The sequence below is a fragment of the Cucurbita pepo genome, chromosome 9 (assembly GCF_057944985.1).
Source record: "Cucurbita pepo subsp. pepo isolate OVF chromosome 9, ASM5794498v1, whole genome shotgun sequence".
NCBI classification, from domain to species: domain Eukaryota; kingdom Viridiplantae; phylum Streptophyta; class Magnoliopsida; order Cucurbitales; family Cucurbitaceae; genus Cucurbita; species Cucurbita pepo.
The window spans coordinates 13,738,475-13,757,259 of record NC_141806.1 but is presented as its reverse complement, the minus strand read 5'-3'; the positions used below and the strand labels follow the sequence as shown (position 1 = coordinate 13,757,259).

The following is an 18,785-nucleotide window of genomic DNA, read 5'->3' as shown; positions in this document are numbered from 1 at the left end:
CTTGAGAGGAAAGATTAAACTCACCGACACCGATTGTCGATAAATGGTGTACGAAGGGAGTTAATATTTCCCATTTGATCGGGGATCGAGATAGAAAAGGCATCTTCAACCTGAAAATGACATGACAAACAAATAGGGCAATGGGTGTAATTCACAATTTATTTTTATCGAAAAAAGTTCTACGTGTAGACTAAATAGTGTACATATGTGTGTAGTGACAATCAATCAGAAGGCCTTCAACAGTGTGTGTGTACAAAAACCATGGTATTGTAGATTCCTCCCCTTTGCTTTCATTTTTTTCAGCCGAATTCTACGCCATGATCGCATTATTATTACGATTCCGGAGCCTCGCCTGCAACCTGTTTGTGAAAATGCTCACGTGAAATTTCAGGGTGGTGTTGGGCCAGTGGATTCCTGTACTCTTCTCTGTTGGGGTTTAAACGGGCCCTATATTATTTGCTCATTGCAAAGACCATCTTGCTACACTTTTGAGGCAACGTTGATCCACAACGAAGCTGGGGTAGGAGTGGGGCTTTGAATTGGATGTAGTTGGTCACTGAAATGGCAAGCGGAGTCATTCTGGGGATGATGCTAAGACGTTGCCTTGGCTAAACAAGAAAGAAAGCTCATTTCTACTGAGAAAAAGCATGCAAGACTCGAACTGCACTCAAAACAATGGATTTTAGGAATCACGGACCTCTACAATGATATGATATTTTCCACTTTGAGCATAAGCTCTCATGGTTTTGCTTTGGGCTTCCCTAAAAGGCCTCGTTGCCAATGGAGATGTATCCCTTACTTATAAACTCATGATCATTCCCTAAATTAGCCAACGTGGGACTCCCTTCCAACAATCCTGTGAAATCTGATCCTAAAACATATTAATAGCCAACGTGGGACTCCCTTCCAACAATCCTGTGAAATCTGATCCTAAAACATATTAAGCTTATGCGCTTGCTATACTAAGATGTGGGATAAGCACACAGTTAGAAGTAAAAACCATGGCTAAATTCCTTGCCTACACAAGGAAAAAGATTGTCAAAAGTATGAGACGTCTCATGAAATGCAAAGGCTTCACATTGCTTATACGATGTTGTAAATAAGGAAAAAAGGGAAAACTAGAAGTACTATTAATAAACAGAGAAGCTCCACGAATTGCCTAGGCAATATTTGTGTCCTTGGATACATAAACTACACCTACAATACACCAACAAGACTAACGAGGGGTTTGATAGAACCTGATGAAAGAAAATCCACAATGGTTCCTTTACGTTGAGGAAGAACCCGCCATGGAACTCACCTTCTTGAGGAGGACTTCAATATCGCTCTCCAATTTGGCTCTTGTGTCTGGGGAGAGATTGTCTCCGGACTTCTCCAGCATTGATGTCATCATCTGAAGATTCTTCCTAATAAACTCGACAGGCTGTGCCTCACCTGCTGATTGAGACCCTAATTCAGCAGACTTTGATGAGTTGAGAGTGCCCTCAGATGCTGGATAGGCCAGTGCTGTGCAAGCCCTGTCCACATCCGACGTCTTCGGGGGAGTTGAGAGGTGATAGAGCTGGTATTTTAAAAGAGTTGGGCCAAAAATGTTGTTCTTCTTTAAACTCCGAACTGCTTCCATCGCATCCGCACTTCGAAGGAAAACTATCTCAACAGTTGAATCTTTCAACTGTATCTCGGATTCCTTCAAAGATCCGAACTGGCTAAACGTTGTGATAACTTGCTGCCGGGGAGGTAAGGGAGCTTCTGAAGAGAAAGTCAAGAGAAGAAGAGAACCTAAACCATCACCATCAGTTTCAACTTTATTATAAATATATGGTTTGTCAGAAGGATTCGGATGGTTCAAACTAGCTTCACCTTTTCTCCTCCTCCTCTTTGGTTTAGTCAACTGGGAGTCTTTCCCCTGACTAGATTCAATACCCATTCCATTTAAATCTGGTATATCAGAAGGCAAGATTACCTTTGGATCTGTCAATGGCGGTTTCTCCTTCTTCTTTCGCCCTTTGACCCCCGACTTGCTCTGATCCTGGGCAATTGTCTGCTCCTCCACTGACTGGTTAGGCGCTCCTTCAAAATCCACTTTATTTTTCTCTGAAATCACACCAAGTGGTTGTGGAACTGTGACCTGTAGATCAATGAAAAAGGAACCAGGTTCATTGCTGTTATTCGCATCTATGGATTCAGAAGACACCTTTGAATGCTCCTTAACAGCACCAAGTTTCCTTCTCGTCTTTGGCTCAGACTTTTGTTGGGAAGCAACCTGGCTCGCAGCCCGCTGATCTTCCACCGACAAGGCAGGTGCCGAACCACTTCCATTTAAATCAGGTATCTCTGTTGTTGGTTTACTCTGGAGAAGCGATCCATCGTTCTTTCTCTTCCTTCGCTTTGGTAAACCATTGGGTGAGAGTGGTTCAGGTCCAATCTCGGGTGAGTCTTTTGTAAGTGGGCTACTCGAAGAAATGTTTATGTTCACATCGGACAAGGCAGAAAGGGATTTAGTCTTCAATCTCCCCAAGCTTTCTCCATCATTTTTCGACAGAGGGGTCTTTTTTTGTGCCTCTCCTGCAGGATATACTTCAGCAGTAGAAGAAGGATGCTTAACCTCTTCCATTTCCGAGATAGAATTTGCCTGACTTTTTCTTTTCTTGATCCCTGATTTAGCAGTAGAAGAAGGATGCTTAACCTCAGCAGTCTTTGCCTCATTTTGACCAGCGTCGACAGATTCATCATGAAACGTGAGAATTCTAAATCTCGAGAAGAACTGAGCAACCGCGTCAAAGTTATTACTTTCATTTGGATAAAGACAATTCACAGCAGTAAAATGAAGCTCAGAAAGAAACTCAGCTGGCGATACACTTGTTAACTCTTGATTACCAGCAACATCACTGCCACTGGTGATATTCCAGTACCACTTCTTCCAGAACTTGCCACTGCATTTAGATAGTAAAGGGCTTTCATTCTTGCCCTCAGCTTCACTTTCATCCTCACCTTCGCTAGAAATTTTAAGCGCCTTAATACCTTCTGTTTCAGCTGGCATACTTTTCGGCCCCCAGTTTATGTATGGAAAAGATAAATACTTGCTCTTCTTCCTCTCTCTCGTCTCCGATCTCTTTTCCGACATCCCTTTGCTCCCATCATCAAAGTCTCCTACATCAGAATCCTTGCCTTCATAAGCTAATGGATTGATCACCTCTCCCTTGATTGAAGAATCCATTTTGCTGGATTCAAGATCTTCGAATTTGTCACTTCTTTTTCTCTTTAACGATCTCGATTCAATTCCTCCATCAGCAATTGTCTTTCTTCTGGAGCTCCTTTTCCCTCCTTCCATGCTTCCGTCGAGCACCTTATTTGGATCGTCAATCTTTCCCTCCATCTTTTCACGTAGAATATCTGATCCTATGGGCAGTGTCTCTAATGGTGAGCTTTGTGTGCCATCTTCTACCTGTTCTTCATCACTTTTCACTGTAACACGAGTTTTGCTTTTTCTCACTGATCTGCTCGCCACATTGTCGTCAGCATCATGAGTTTCCCAGAGCAGATGCAAAGGTAACTGCAGGTGCCCTATTGAGCTTTGAAAAGCTGCCAATTGATTATACAGGATACTCAACTCTAGTGTTCCACATAGGGAAACAATCTGCGCAAGACCCTTAACACGTGCTAGGAATGTTTCGGGTTTATACTGATCAACAGAATATTTAGCAAGGAAACCAGACTTGCGCCGAGGCAGAGAAGTTGCATCCTTTGATCCATCATCACCTTCTAATGGGCGGTTTCCTTCAGGAATACACGAACACGTCATCTCCAACTTCACACACCTACCAAACTCATCCACAGCTTTCTCTACAGCCCCAAGGAAACTTCGAGACTTGTACTTCCCGGACATCTGCTCAAAGTTCTCAGCAAAGGGTATCAACTGAGATGTAGAGCACCATGTCACATGGCTGCTCCCAAAATAGCCAACTAAAAGACTATCACTCTGGCTACTTGCGTCACTTTCTACTGCATCTGAGGGATGTATCTTTCCAGGCCACCATGTCTGACTTTTGGTCTTGACCCATATTACATCACCAACCGAAAATTTGTTCTCTTGACCATTTTCAATAGCCTGCTTTTCATCTCCAGCTTCTTTCGAAATTTCTTCCGTTCCTATTGACTTGGGAAGCTCTGGTTCTTCTGGCTGAACATTCGAGAAATCCACTGTAAGCGATATACCATCGCCAGAAACTTCGACGTTCTTCCCTGTAGGAAGACCGTCTAATTCCACCGTGTTGCCATTGTTCTGATCATTCTCAGCCCCAACACCATCACCACCGTCTTCATCTCCACCAGCATCCAAAATTTCTCCCTCTAAACCGCCAATTCCCATTTCATCCTCCTCAATCCTCAATTCGACATTACTAACCGCTACACCATTGACATTCTCAACAACCGGAATCTCCACAGTTAACCCACCACTCAAATCAACCAAACCAGAAAAACCAGAAATATCCTCGCTAATCTCATTCACAGGGCTTTGAGCTTCTAGGGTTTCTGGGGTTTTGGGGTCTTCCATTCTAACTCTAAACACGTCTCCCCCAAATTATCAAAACCACACCATCACATCAATGAAGCTGATCAAGTAAAGCAGGAAAACATTAAGAAAAAAAACAAAACAATCAAACCTCTAGCATTAACAACACTGATAGAAAAACAATCAAATAAACCTAGTCCCCAATTTAAGAACAATCAACAAATAAAAAGTAAAAGAACAAACTCCAGCAGCAAAGACACTGGAAAAGAATAAGAAACAGAAATCAAGAATCAAAGTCGAATGAATAAAGTAGTGGAATTGAAATCGGAATTTACAGAGATCAAACTCACTGAAATTGAAGGCGGAGGAAGCAGGATTATAATTAAAGCGAAGAATTCGATGACAGATAAGGATGATTTGGATAATAATTAGTAAAGTGAGAAGAAAAAGGAAAGGGAAACAGAGAGAAAGAAAGCATACAGGTTTGTTTGCAGGCGCTGAAAAGCTGAAGAAAAAAGGCCGAGGATTCAACAATTACGGTGAGAGAGAAAGACAGAAAAAAATAAATAAGTAATTAATTTAAAACCGCTTGCCTTACTCTTCTCCCTTGAACGGTGTGTACAAATCCTTTTTTTTTTTTTTTTTTTTTTTTTGGATTTTTTTTAAAAATATATATATTATTTTAAAATTTTGAAATATAAATGAAAAAAATATTTACAAACAATTTCGCTAGTGTAGACATGATTTTGGTGAACGAACATACAGTATCGTGTAGCGTCAGCGTCTGTTCGATGTTCGATTGACACCAAATTTGTCACTCATTTCAACGTGTTTTGTCCTCAGTCACTGAGAAATGAGGTGCACGTTGTTGATATAGATAAGAATTTTCAATAATTTTTAAATTTTTCATAATGGTTCTTTTTTATTAATGTGGGTAATTAATTTCAACTGTTTGTTAATGGTTTTATGCCGTTGACTAAAGAGCTTATTTAAATTTTTTAATTTTTTAATTTTTTAATTTTTTAATTTTTTTTTAATTTTATTTATTTTTTTTTTTATTTCTTTTTTTTTTTTGTGTAAATCTAGATGTTGTAAGAGATCTTTGTTCTATGATCTATTCCAAAAACGTAAATAAATCCTTAGATTTTTTTGTTTAATGACTCTTTTCAGATTTGGGCGTACGTTACAACGGCAAAGATTCGTTGTTCGGTTCCAATGTCGGACAACAACTATAAATGGCAAGGTCGACAATCTAGTGACACGTATCATAAAGTAATAGGATGCTAGCAAAAGCGACAATTATACATGTCAGATTAAAGTGTTAGTTTTGATAGTTCGAAAATCGAACAAACATGAAATTTAAACCTCACGAACCTAAAAACATATTTTGTCTTTATTTCTTTGTTGAGATGAACAAATGTAAAATCGACAAATAAAACTACGTTAGGATTTTAGGTCGACACATCAATATTTTATATGCCGATAGGTTAAAATATATATATACATATATATATATATATATAACTGGATCGTGAAATTCCACATTAGTTGGAAAGGGGAACGAAACATCCTTATAAGGGTGTGAAAATCTCCCCCTAACAACGTGTTTTTAAATCGTGAGGCTAACAATGATATGTAACAAACTAAAGCGGATAATATTTGCTACTGGGTTTGAGCTATTATAAATGGTATCAGAGTCAATCACCAAGAGGTGCGATGTGTCACGGTTATGCTCGTCCAAGGCGTGTTGCCCATGGCCGCATGCCCACGACAAGCCAAACCCTTTATGTCTTTCCATGTTCTAGTTTCGAAAAAATCATGTTTAGGCCTGCCCGACATGGAATACCCCAGAATATAATAGAGGGATATGACTAGTTATCAACTTCTCCCTGCCCAAGGTTATATACTCTGAGCCGTTGTTGTTACTCTCTTGCTTGCTTATATAACGTCTCTTTCAAAAATCTCTCTCTGCCCTCGTTTTCTTAAACCGAGGCCAGAGACTCAAGCATACGTCGCTTAGCCGTAGGCGACGTAAGAACAAATTGGCTTAACTCACTTGTCGTTGGAAAGTGAGTGCCGCATAATCGCAAGCCCGCTGCCATCAAGAGTGCAATTGTGACACGATGCACTAGTTAGAATACGGCTAGAGACCCTCTCTATAGTAAACGCGTTTTAAAACCATGAGGCTGACAGCTATACGTAACAGATTAAAGCAGACAATATATGCTAGCGATGGGCTCACCTTGAATACATTGGAAAATTCCATAAACTTCACATCTCCACCTTTAGAATCTTTTTAGTAAGAGATATATGAGGTCCTAAGGCTATGAATTTGATGTATTGTTCTAAATATTCGCATAAAAAAGGTGGAGAATATTTCAAAAATTCTGATGAACAAACTGAGAGTGATAGCTTGGAGATGGAAAAGGGCTCTCAGTGTGATGGCTCGTATTTGCACACACAGTCATATATCTTTCCATTGAACAATTTTTCTGCTAGCCTTTGATTTTTCACCATGGCAAGCTGCAAAAGCAACACTTTGTTCATGAAAACTTGAAGAAGAAGAAGAAGAAGAAGAAGAAGAAGAAGAAGAACAGGCCAGATCAATTACTAGAGAGCCAGTGAACATCACCTTTAAAGCATCACATTTAAATTGGGCGTTTAAGTTGGTATGAAGGGCCCTCCCCATTCCTTCCAAGATAACCTGCATTAGAACAAACTCCGAGTTCATGTAGCTTCTATTTTCTTCGTCTTTTTCATTTTACAGACAGATGGCGACCACAAATTCTTATTAGTTGTTGACAAGCTTTCAATTTCTTCTACTTGTGAGATCCCACATTGGTTGGGGAGGAGAACGAAACATTTTTTATAAGGGTTTGGAAACCTCTCCCTAGTAGACGCGTTTTAAAAACTGAGGGGAAGCTCGAAAGGGAAAGCTCCAAAAAGGACAATATCAGCTAGCGGTGGGTTTGGGCTATTATAAATAGTATCAGTGCCAGACATTGGACGATGTGTCAGTGATGAGGCTGAGCCCCGAAGGGGACTGGACACGAGGCAGTGTGCCAGCAAGGACACTGAGCCCCGAATGGGGGTGGATTGGGGGGTCCCACATCGATTGAAGGGGTGGATTGTGAGATCCCACATCGGTTGGGGAGGAGAACGAAACATTCTTTATAAGGGTGTGGAAGCCTCTCCCCAGTAGACACGTTTTAAAAACCTTGAGAGGAAGCTCGAAAGAGAAAGTCCAAAGAGGAATAATATCTACTAGCGGTGGGCTTGGGCTGTTACAGGTCTAAAACAGTGAATTTATATTACCCTCACTGTTTCCTACGCTCGCCGTTGGTAACGTATCAATCCCTGGGAGGATGAGATATTTGCTACTCACTGAGCCTACTTTTTTAATATATTTGTTACTATTAACTTTTGAAATGAAAGAACGTATTACCAAATCAGCATCTTTTGCAGCAGCAGCCAGCTCAGAGCTGACCTGCCTTAGATCTATACATGGACTACCACAGCCATTTTCGACAACCATCAAGGGAACAGATGATGAACGCTCTTTAGAACCATCCGCAGAGTTAACCATGGCATCCACAATCAATCCACCCGCTTCGGCAGCTCTACGTAGTATGTCACAGTGCTGCAAACAAACGTTTGTCGATTAAATTAACTGAACAGCACGAGCTTGCTTGAACAGGGCCTGTTCTATAGGTTCTTTAATGCCTCTTTGGGATATTTCAGAGTCCATAATGTTTGATGGCACAGACACAACAGAAACAAGCAAACTGCAAAACTCTAGGAGGAAGTAGCTATAGTATGAAAATTGAGCGTCTAAAACACTAGTTCAAGAATGGACAAGATAAATAAATACTAATGCGTGCAGATTAAACATGCTGAATGCCAAGTTGTGATGCACAGGGAAGAAATGTACCTTAGCAGCCTCAACTACTATATCAGGAAGCTCCATTGCGGTTACATCATTTATGGCAGGAAGGGAGTTTCCAACTAAAACAACCTGGAACGAACACTTTCGACCACTACTGAGGGCGTACTTTAATGGAGAATAAATACGAAGAACAAATTGTTGCATGGAGCGGACTAGCAGCTACCTATAGAATTAATTTATCGTTCAGTATCAAAACGACGTAAACTTACTTCAGTTCCACGTCGGAGGAGTTCCCTCGCCAGGGGAAGCATCCCTAGAACAACATCAGCACCTGAGTTGTCCACAAAGAGAAGAGCTCTTTTATGAGGAATGGGTTTCTTATCCCCAGATCCTAACATTCTTTCTCTGAAGGCATCAAAATCATCGACCTATATATATATATAAACATTAGAAAAAAGAAGTTGGAATAAGCACTGATACGAAATTTAACAGTTGAGGACAGTTGACGTTTTTTCACGACATGGATTCCTGAAGTTAAATTTGATTACCCGCCACGGCCGCTGCATCTTATTGCGACTCATTTTGTAAATCTCAATTATTGTCCCCTTGTGATAGAGATCGACACAGGCACGAGAGCCCCAATCAAAAATGTTTGCAGCAAGAACACCTTCAATTAGGGTCAGAAGTCTTGCTTCCTGCAAATTAACAAGCAAACCATGAAGCAGATAAATTGGATATGTTACTATAAGAAAAACATTTGAGTTGTTGATCTATAACTGCTGGATTTCTATTGCACCATGGAGTGAGTAACAGTGTAAAGTTTTTATAGATACCTCATTCATACTATCAAGTTCCAACAGCAGGTCAGGTAAAACAGCAAGTGATGCCTCATTCTCCCTGATCGACCGAGAAAGGATATTGCGTGAAGGAGGGAGAGGAAATCAATACTCCAAACAGCTATCCATAATGATATTTTTAAATCAATAATAAAGGATGTTAAATTTTTACCTCTGTTTTATGCTTCTATAGGCATCAAAAAATTGGAACTCTCTCAAGCACTCTTCCCTCAGTTCCAGTAGATTAGCCAAACCCAATTTTCCATATGCTGTAGGTTCCTCCATCAACCTACTCAGAGTTGGAGTTTAGTTGGATAGAAGTTTTCGAGCCAAGAACAAGTGAGACTAAGACATAAAAGTAAGAGGCGAATACAGTTTTCAACAATGTGGGGATTATCGAACGTCTCACTTTTAAGACAAATACATAATGTAATCAATTAAATTATACTCAAGTTGGCAGGGCCTAAAGCTTGATGACGTAAGCTTTCAAGTAAAAGATATTCACTCCCTTCTAATAACTATTTGTATTAAAAAAAACAAAATCAGTTGACTGGTTCAGATGCCTACCAAGTCAACCTTCGCAAAACACTTAAAATACTTTTTAGTTTAGAGATATAATTTTCCATTCTCCTAGGTTGGATTGATCATTCTTATATCACAGGTCACATCAGTCATTTGAACCTGGCCGGATAACAGTAACAGGTAAGTGGCTATGGTGACAGGTAGATCCAATAACCAAGAGCGACTCTCTACTGTGAAAAGTACATGAGAATTTACCGTGAGGAAAAAGACTATAAGAAGAATTGCAACATGGTAAGGTTCTAAAACTCCCTTCAATTAGAAAACGTAAGGAAGTCAGGAGCACAAGAACGACTTCTTAAGTATGATACACGAGTAGCACGTATAAGACACACAAGACCGACAAAGTTGGCTGACGAATAAATTTGAAAGGGATGACCGATAAGTATGATAGTGAAAAGAAATTGAGCTACAATACCCATAGAGGATCTTAAGGTCAAACTCAGCCTGACCATTAGGACCTCGAGACTCGAGCATTTGACATGGTTGGAGTAGGGCCTTGCACCAATCAATGTCATGGGATGTGCATTGGGCAGCACGTAGGTGAATGGCAAGGCATGCGGCATATCAACCAGCAAAGGGCGCACAAGGCAAACTGTAAGGTTAGCATGGAATGTTGGCACTAGCAGGTTGTTTAGAGGTTAACGGGTGGGCATGGCTTGTACACTCCGATAAGAATTGGCCACTAGCAGGTTGTTTAGAGGTTAACGGGTGGGCATGGCTTGTACACTCCGATAAGAATTGGCCCATGACATTGAGCAACAACTCAATGAAGCCAATACAAGATTTATAGAAAGAGAAAGAATACAGAGGGTTCGGGAACGGTGAGAAGAACCAACAGGAGAAAAGGAATAAAACTTATCACATCGTTTAAACTGACCATGTCACCATCACCACGGTATCGTCGAACTTGTGTAGTCATCTTTTTACTAACATAACTAACATTACAATGATTCAAGAGATGAATTCGAACCAGTTTTTCCAAACAATGACCCGTTCTAAAATTTATAAGCCAAAAGGAAAACTTTAAAATTCAGCAAACGGAAATTGTATATTTTCCAAAATAGAATGAGCCATTAAATTTGAACTTTTATGTTCTGAAACCCCATACAATCCATTCTCAGGAAAATATAACCATGCAGCGTGTACATCGATCTAAAGTCAATGAATTTACCTCCTCAAGTGGGCCGAAAATGCCCGAGCAAATGCATCACCTCTTCTCTTGGCATCATCAGTTCCACCTTCGCTTGCAACAGCCTGACATCTCCCAATAACAATTTTCTCGATCAGTAAGAAAAAAAAGAAGAGGTAAATAAAACAATTTATCGTCATTCACTAAAAGACAAGTCAACCCTAAGAAATATTTTTGACTTTGTCAAAAAATGAAAATCATTATTAACTAACTATGCAGGTCCTTGTTATTTTGTAAGAGACGAGTTATATATTGATAGTGCGGAATTGTGTGTGTGTTGTGAGAGAGAGAGAGCGCGCGCTTAAGATTCAGTGTTTGCTCTTGCCTTATCCACAAGATCTGGTAAATGATCTGAAAGCACGGTGAACCAGTACCTGAAGATGAATAAATATGAGATAGTTTTTAGTTGGCACTGGAAAAAAATGTTCAAATAAAATATCATTGGCTCATATGCATTTTAAGGAATATTGAAATGAGCTTTTATTCATATACTTACTCCAACTCACGGTGATCAGAGAGATCAATAGTGTTAGGTTCATATCTGCAAAACACACAAGCATAAGAAAGCTACAAGAATCTATAATATAATCAAGAAAAGCAAATCTTCTGACAAAGGACTTCATGCAATTTCTTCATTCAAGCAGAATTAGTATATGAGTTCGAAAAAAGTAGGCTACCGCCTTCTTTGATGTGGGTTCTCTTCATGTAGCTAATTAAGCAAAACCATTAAACCAAAAATATTCTACACACTTATTGCATGTCGTATTAATTTGTAGAAAGGAAGTGACGCAATAGAATCCAAAAGGATTTTGTTCGATGCAATAACAAAGTAGAATGTGTATTACATACGTTTTTGGATCAGCCAACAGAGGGAACACCTCCAAATTGGGTACTAGATGGAGAACACCAACGTTTAGGGCACTTGCATCAGATCGCAGGGTCCCTCCTTTGGATAAAGGAACTTCAAAGCCTCCAAGTCCAGTTGTTCCAGGGGGAGCCATAGGAACAGGCGCAGTTATTTCAGTTCCCTTCTGCACAAATTTCTCCATCCAAGAAATCTGCATTTTTCGAAAATGCTAAATTTACAAACTCGTGGTAAAATCATAAAATCTAGTTTCACTATAAGGCGGGTTCACAAATCTGCCATGACCTCTTACCTTGGAGTCTCAGTAGGAACACATAAGTAGAAAGAATAGGATATATATCACAGACGTACTTTTCTTAGAGGAGAGAATGTACTTGACTATAGAAAAAGAACACAACAGGCCTACTAGTATTTAGGTACCCAATCATTCATCACATCATCAATGGAATTATGGTTTTCACAAACCAACCACAAAAGCCTGCATGATTAATATAGGAATATTTTTTAGAAGCTGTAAAAAGCCAGAGCTGTGCATAGAATTCGCTCAACTACACCATATTGATTGGTGAACTAAAGCTCGCTCTTTTCACCAAAAGGTTCTCTTGGTCAAAAATATAAGATTCCAAACCTTTAGCTTTAAACACGGGCCATTAATGGTGCTATTTTGGATTTTTGTAAGAGAATATTCTCTTGGCATTATCAGCTGTTTCTCCTTTTAAAGATCGTTGTCCCCGTCTTTTAAGGGGTCTATTCTCCCCAGTGGTGCTATTTCAGACAATGTTTCTTGTCAATCTTGGAAAGTTACAAATAGGAAACACTTGGAAGGATGAAATTCATTGACCTAAGTTCTCTTCCAGAGGATTTGGCAATATCAAATAGGTAGAGCACGATAATTCAAGTAAACAGTCCAGATACTTCCGGTATTTTCTCTGTCAAGCCCCTCACTAAAAGGATAATACCTTTATGTGGATTTACCAATGATGTACTTCAAAAGAAGATGCCTTTCTCGGTTTTGGGGCCTTCCCCAATGATCCAAGTTTCAATTCTCTTCACCTTCTACTAGCCCTGCCTTGAACCCAAAATCAAATTTGACATGGTCTAATGCAGTAAAGGTCATTGTTTCAGAAAACTTGGTTAGAACAAAACCAAAATTTTTTCAAGGACTTTGAAAAGCCTTGGTTAAAACAATTCAAGCGGCTAGATTGAAAGCTTCTGGATGGAATTCTCTTTCTAAACTATTTTCTACTATTTTTTATTTTTGTACAAATAGGGAAGTATTATTTCCTTATTAATTTTGTTCTGCACTTTTTATCTCGGCTTGTACTTTTGTGCATCAGTAGCCTTTTCCATTAAACATCATGATCTACCTACCTACGATTTTAAACATCTTCCAAACTCTTTTCCGTTAAACATCATAGATTGTGATAATTCCAATCTGGCTCCATGATGTTAAAAAAATTAGGAAGTTTGAGCTATAAAAGTAGAAAATAGATCACAGACTCAAATGAACTTTACAATTACCCAAGCTTGATGACAGAATACACTCAGATAATCAAAACCAATACCAAAGCTCTAAGATGTAATCGAAGATATTCCAGTGCCATGTGCTTACCTTTTCATTCAAATCACCAAGTGGAGGCCCATGAACCCTCCCTCCTGTATATGGTGCACCCATAGGAAACCTTTCAACTAACTGATGGGCCAATAGATAATCGAGACCATGCTTTTCATAGCTCATGAATGCACCTAAGGCACCCAAGAACCCTTCATGACGCAAAAACATTGCTTGTGCTTCTCCTTTTGACCTAAACAAAATGTACGGTACAAAACTCTGTATTAAGAAAGTAAAAAGAAAGAAAAAACTAAACAAACAAACAAAAGAAATTAACGTAACTAAAAATGATAATGAGAAACAGAAGACTTGAAATGCAGATTACCAAAAGTGAACCGCAAAGGAAATTGTATCCATGGTATATGCATGTCCCCTGATAAAGAATCCTCCGAAAAAGATTCTCTTAAGTCCAAACCGTAGAGCATTCAAGTACGATATCTACCAGTAAAATTTCAAATTAGATCTCGTAGCGGGAAGTGCCATTGATACTGCTTATCGAACAACTTATTCAAATAGATGATGTCAAATGACTAATTAAGAGAAACCAATTGCTAAACCTGAGTAATTGAGGATTTAGTATTCGATGATTTGTTATGTTTATTTGGTAAAATTTTGCATGAGAACTAAATATATTGCTAAGAATGATTACCATAGCGAAGCAGAATTAGTTATCTTGATTTACTTATATAGTAAGAAAGCTCAATCTTGTAGAGAGGACACCTAGTAAATTTTGGTTAGTTCCTACCAAATTTGAAGTACTTTTTCCATTGCATCACTGACCTGCCCAATATTATATGAGATCATTCGCAAGAGAGACAATGAGATATCTTCTGGTCTGTAGTCCTCAAGCTCCTTGCTCTCTGAGATGGTCTTGCCAAAACTTGATGCAATTGTTGACGCAGAAAGACCAATCTAGAACAGTAAAAGAGAATAATAAATAAGAGATCATTTGAAATTGTTACCATAAAGAACAATTATCCCTCGACAATTGCCATCCTATGGCAGAGAACACGCAGGGAAAAATAATAAGAAAAAACAAACAAAAGAACCACAATCTGCACATTTTTTACAAGAACAGCATGTTTTGGAAAGAAGTACAAAAATGCAAGGAATTTACATTTAACGCACCTTAGAGTAATCCATGCCACCATATATGTCCCCAACAAGCATGTCAATTGTGCTATTATCTCCCTTTTGAGTAAGCTCTAACAACTCATCAAAGCTGGAGCAGGATAAATAAATGGCAAATCTTAAAAATAATAACAAAATTTGAGAGAAGACATTCTCAATATATACTGCATAATTACCTATTACATTTTGTTAACAGCCTTCCTAAACCCCAGTAGGTACCCCCTCCAACATTTGTCCCACTAACTCTCTGAAATTTCCCATCGCCATCAACCTTAAAAAAAGTTAAGCAAATATAAAGCTTAGCAAGCTTTACTCATCCTTAAGATGAAGAGCAAGAAAATGGAATGAGGGAAAAACAAAAGTAGAGATTTACGCCATACCTTGATCATGCTGACACCAGATCCAATGTTAACAAGCAGATAGGGAAATAATTCATTATGGTCAAGTTGCACGAACTCTTTTTTACCCTCCATATGAGTGAAAGCTTCATGACGTATTGCCTACTAAAACATTGTTAACACTAGTAACCTTTGAAGTACTATTCATCTGAGAACAGGATAAGTAACACTGCTTCATAAAAAGATATGTACCTTAAGATAACAATAAAGAATTTAGCAAGTTTTACATACGCATACACAACTATTTTAAGCAGAAACCAACGACTCAAAATCTACCAAAGATGAGACAATCATGAAGGTTCAATGTTTACACTAAGAATTATCCTTTGTGGTTAACAACCCAACTTCTTCAAAGAGGTATCTAGGCATTCACGTGTGACTGCTATTCAATAAGTGAAATGCATATTTAAGATCAAAAAAATCAATAAACGAGCTCAAAGATTAAGCCCCCAGACCTGAATCACTAGCATGCCATAAAAAATTTACGGGCACAAAGAAGCAAACAAAACCGAACTTAAAGCTTTCAAGTAATCAAAAACTCAAGTGGGTAGTAAAAGAACCGATGAAAATGCAAGCATAATCTAACTTCCTTTTTACTATACCAGCACCAAAAAAAAAAAAAAAAAAAAAAAAAAAAAAAAAAAAAAAAATGTTAAGAGTTTGAAATCCACCTTTAGCAGAAAATTTGCTCCAGCCACAAGACAATCCATTTCATCTTCTTTATCAAGGCTAACTCCAAGTCTTTCTTTAAAAAGGTCTGCAAACTTGTATGCCCCTCCACCTGTAGCCTTCTTGCAGCAATTGTTACAGGGTAAGAAGCGTTATCTAAATAAAAGGTGAATCACATTAACTAAGGAGCACGCCCTTTCCCACCTTTAACTCCATTTTTTTCTTTAGTTCGTCAAGACAAATGAAAACACAAAAACTGAGAACAGGCAAGACAAAAGGCACAGGTACAGAAAAAGAAGAAAAAGGGCAGACCCCGAGGGTAGGGGTGAATCAACCCTATGTAAAAAAATTCCATTTGACGATTTAGAGTAAGATGATGCAAGAAAAGGAGGTCCTAAGAAAGAACGTCAATAGCAGAAGGTAGAAGTTACGACTGTAGAATAGTAGTTCTTTGTTAACCTCATTCACAGAAGAGTAGAAAAAGGATGTGAAATATACATCAAGTCCTAAAACATACTACTTTCGGTTCTGCAGCTAAAAATATTTGTGGGCCTTTTCCTCAAAGCACAACAGATCTGATATGAAGTCATATCAAAAGAATATACCTTAATGATGGCATTTTCATTTGTTGAGCCATCTGAATGCCAACGAGGTAAATTGTTGCTAGCTGAAAATGTTTAGGCATTGCCAGAAAACAAGAAACTCAGATTATCTGAAAATTATGAATGAACTAAAAGTATGATGACAACATACATACCACCACGATGTAGCTGCTTGGAATGGATGAAGTCTAAGCACTCGTTAATCTTGCATGTCTCAAACTTCACAAAATGAAGCCTCCCACCAAGAACTGGATAACTTCTTCTATTACCATTTGAAAACCCCAGCCTCTGCCTCATGCTCCTCTTCCTCTTATCATCAACCGATTGATCTTCATGCCTTGAAAAGTAAACCAATTTGATGAGAGATCCTGCAAATTAAGAATTAATTCTATCATCAACTTAATAAAGAAACTGAAACTGTAAAAAGCTATGTCCTGTATCAACCATAATAAACCATATGCCTCTACATCCTCTTATCTTATTCACTTCACAATTGATAAAGAACACGACTAGACTCAATGATGATTATTCAAGAAAAACGTTACATCAAATCTAATACATGTCAACAGCTAGATAACAACTAAAAGAGGGAAACGAGAAGCCAAAGAAAAGGGAATAACCCTTTTCATTCAAAAGCAAAACGAGTATTTTGCCCATTATCAGATTGTGCGTCGTCCTATACTATATAATAACTTTCAATCCTTCTACTGCTTGGAATCAGATTCCCTAACAACCTCTGCAATAATCATTTACCCAAAAAAAGAATTAACCAAAAGTAAGCTTTTAAGAACAGAAAAGGAGGAAAGAATAAACCAATACATAGAATGAACCAATCCAGATTACAGGAATACACATGGAATATACCGCCGATATCAAGAGCCAGGTGAGATATATCATCAGACTGGTTAGGCAGAAGAATTGTAGGGTCTCTCTCCTCGAAATTGCCCTGAATTGCAGCTTTACTGAGGTCTAGCTGTGGGCGAGAACCAGACCTATGGATGGAATTGCCAGTAACCGGAGCCATGTCCCTCTCACCACCACTCAGGCCGCCCTCTTTCTCAACATGCTGGTTTTTATCCTCAGCTTGCTGACCATCTCCCTTTATACGACGAATATCAGGGTGTAGGTTATCCACAGGACTAGCCATTAATACCAAACCTTCACCTCCCAGCTGCCTAACCCACAACTGGAATGCACTATACCGCCACTGGTCGTAAGCCTACACACCAACTAAAATTTATAGATACTTGTCGTTAAGAAGAAGAAACGCCATCCAACTGTGACGATCTTTTTATCGTCATTAAATAACAAGGAGAAGAAAAACATCAATTCAAATCCTGAAATTGAAATTCGTGCTTTCTAACTTGTAAGGCCCACTTTGAAAAATACACTTGCCTTTTACTCTCTGATGCATACAAAACGAACTCTAAAACAATCGGACAAATGAAGAACTCTTCGATTCTTTGACTAAAACGGATTGAGTCAGGAAAAAAAGAGCTCGGTAAGCAATCCAAAGTAAACGGAAGTAGTATGAATCCGAATTTAGGCTAACCTCCGGCCAAGGAAGCTTGTGGCGACGGTGGCTTTAGAAAGAACGGAAGTAGTAAGAATTCAGATTCCGGCAACAGATGGTCGGATCGGCGATCTGCAGGTTTCAAGGGATTCAATCAGTGTGAGGTGAAATGGAAAGATTGGTGAATTTGGGATTTTAGTGAAGGTAGTGTCGGCTCGACGGTCAGCCGTGAACGGTGCCTGAATCCGACAAGCGGCGAATAGCTTGTTTAGTTCCACACAAATCGCGCCAAAAGTCGTGGTAGCTTCAAACTAATGGTCCACGATACGGCTCTCCCCAATCGGCGGTGGACTTTTCTTTTCTTTTCTTTTCTTTTTTTTTCATGGTTTCTTTTTCTATAATTCTTATTAAAAAATTAAATTAAATTATTTTTAATTTCAATCGGGTTAGTTAGGTTCATGAATCTTTAAACACGTTAACATGAATATAGCTTAGTTGATAAGTATATTGGATCTTTGAAATATTTGTCCTAATTATTATACGGTTCATTAATCAATTTAACCATTTATCCAAGTCATTGCTCGTAGAATGATTGGAGATATCTTCTTGTGAAATGATTGACATTATATTTATAATAGACTCTCTTACGGTTATCCAGATGGATCAGATTTGGACACAACGATGTGGACTCGACCCGCTCTACTTGGGTTCCTTCCAAGTTTGAAAATTTCAATCTCAATAGTCAACATTTATTCATGCATAGGAGACCAAAGAAGGAACGGTTAAAAGGCAAGGATAAAACTCGTGCATCTCTTTTAAAGGGATGACCCACGACCCTCGACCCACAAGTTTTTGTGACGATGAAAGTATATAAATGTATAAATAAACACAATGATATAAGATGTCTAAAGCGTCTTGCCCGAGTTGTATGTTTCCACTCTCATACGTTAATTTCATTTCCTTGTAATTTTATAAACTCCTCGTTGTTT

The 18,785-nt window shown here is 38.7% G+C and overlaps 2 protein-coding genes across 8 annotated transcripts; both read right to left on the bottom strand.

Moving 5' to 3' along the window:
* Window positions 1-1,054: 1,054 nt before the first annotated feature.
* On the bottom strand, window positions 1,055-5,118 carry LOC111801795 (serine/threonine-protein kinase ATM). 2 transcript variants are annotated; one of them, XM_023685953.2, is made up of 2 exons: window positions 4,994-5,118; window positions 1,055-4,613 (listed from the first exon to the last, which is right to left on the bottom strand). In XM_023685953.2, exon 2 carries the CDS (start codon window positions 4,553-4,555, stop codon window positions 1,268-1,270), a length of 3,288 nt encoding a protein of 1,095 aa, XP_023541721.2. In that variant the 5' UTR covers window positions 4,556-4,613; window positions 4,994-5,118; the 3' UTR covers window positions 1,055-1,267. The 2 variants fall into 2 exon arrangements, with proteins under 2 accessions (XP_023541721.2, XP_023541720.2); XM_023685952.2 differs by having other exon boundaries at window positions 4,864-5,004.
* Window positions 5,119-6,735: 1,617 nt separating this feature from the next.
* Window positions 6,736-18,143, bottom strand: PANK2 (pantothenate kinase 2). Of its 6 annotated transcripts, none has more exons than XM_023685956.2 (24): window positions 17,836-18,143; window positions 17,679-17,750; window positions 17,148-17,513; window positions 16,439-16,651; window positions 16,287-16,348; window positions 15,684-15,800; window positions 14,995-15,114; window positions 14,791-14,885; window positions 14,612-14,705; window positions 14,264-14,395; window positions 13,809-13,921; window positions 13,484-13,676; window positions 11,856-12,064; window positions 11,503-11,547; window positions 11,332-11,380; window positions 10,989-11,071; window positions 9,408-9,524; window positions 9,233-9,296; window positions 8,948-9,094; window positions 8,669-8,827; window positions 8,445-8,528; window positions 7,959-8,153; window positions 7,146-7,217; window positions 6,736-7,036 (listed from the first exon to the last, which is right to left on the bottom strand). In XM_023685956.2, the coding sequence occupies exons 3-24, from the start codon at window positions 17,428-17,430 to the stop codon at window positions 6,947-6,949; spliced, it is 2,736 nt and encodes a 911-aa protein (XP_023541724.2). In that variant the 5' UTR covers window positions 17,431-17,513; window positions 17,679-17,750; window positions 17,836-18,143; the 3' UTR covers window positions 6,736-6,946. The 6 variants fall into 6 exon arrangements, with proteins under 6 accessions (XP_023541724.2, XP_086983051.1, XP_023541722.2 ...); XM_087126925.1 differs by having other exon boundaries at window positions 17,148-17,502; XM_023685954.2 differs by having other exon boundaries at window positions 17,679-18,143.
* Window positions 18,144-18,785: the final 642 nt, after the last annotated feature.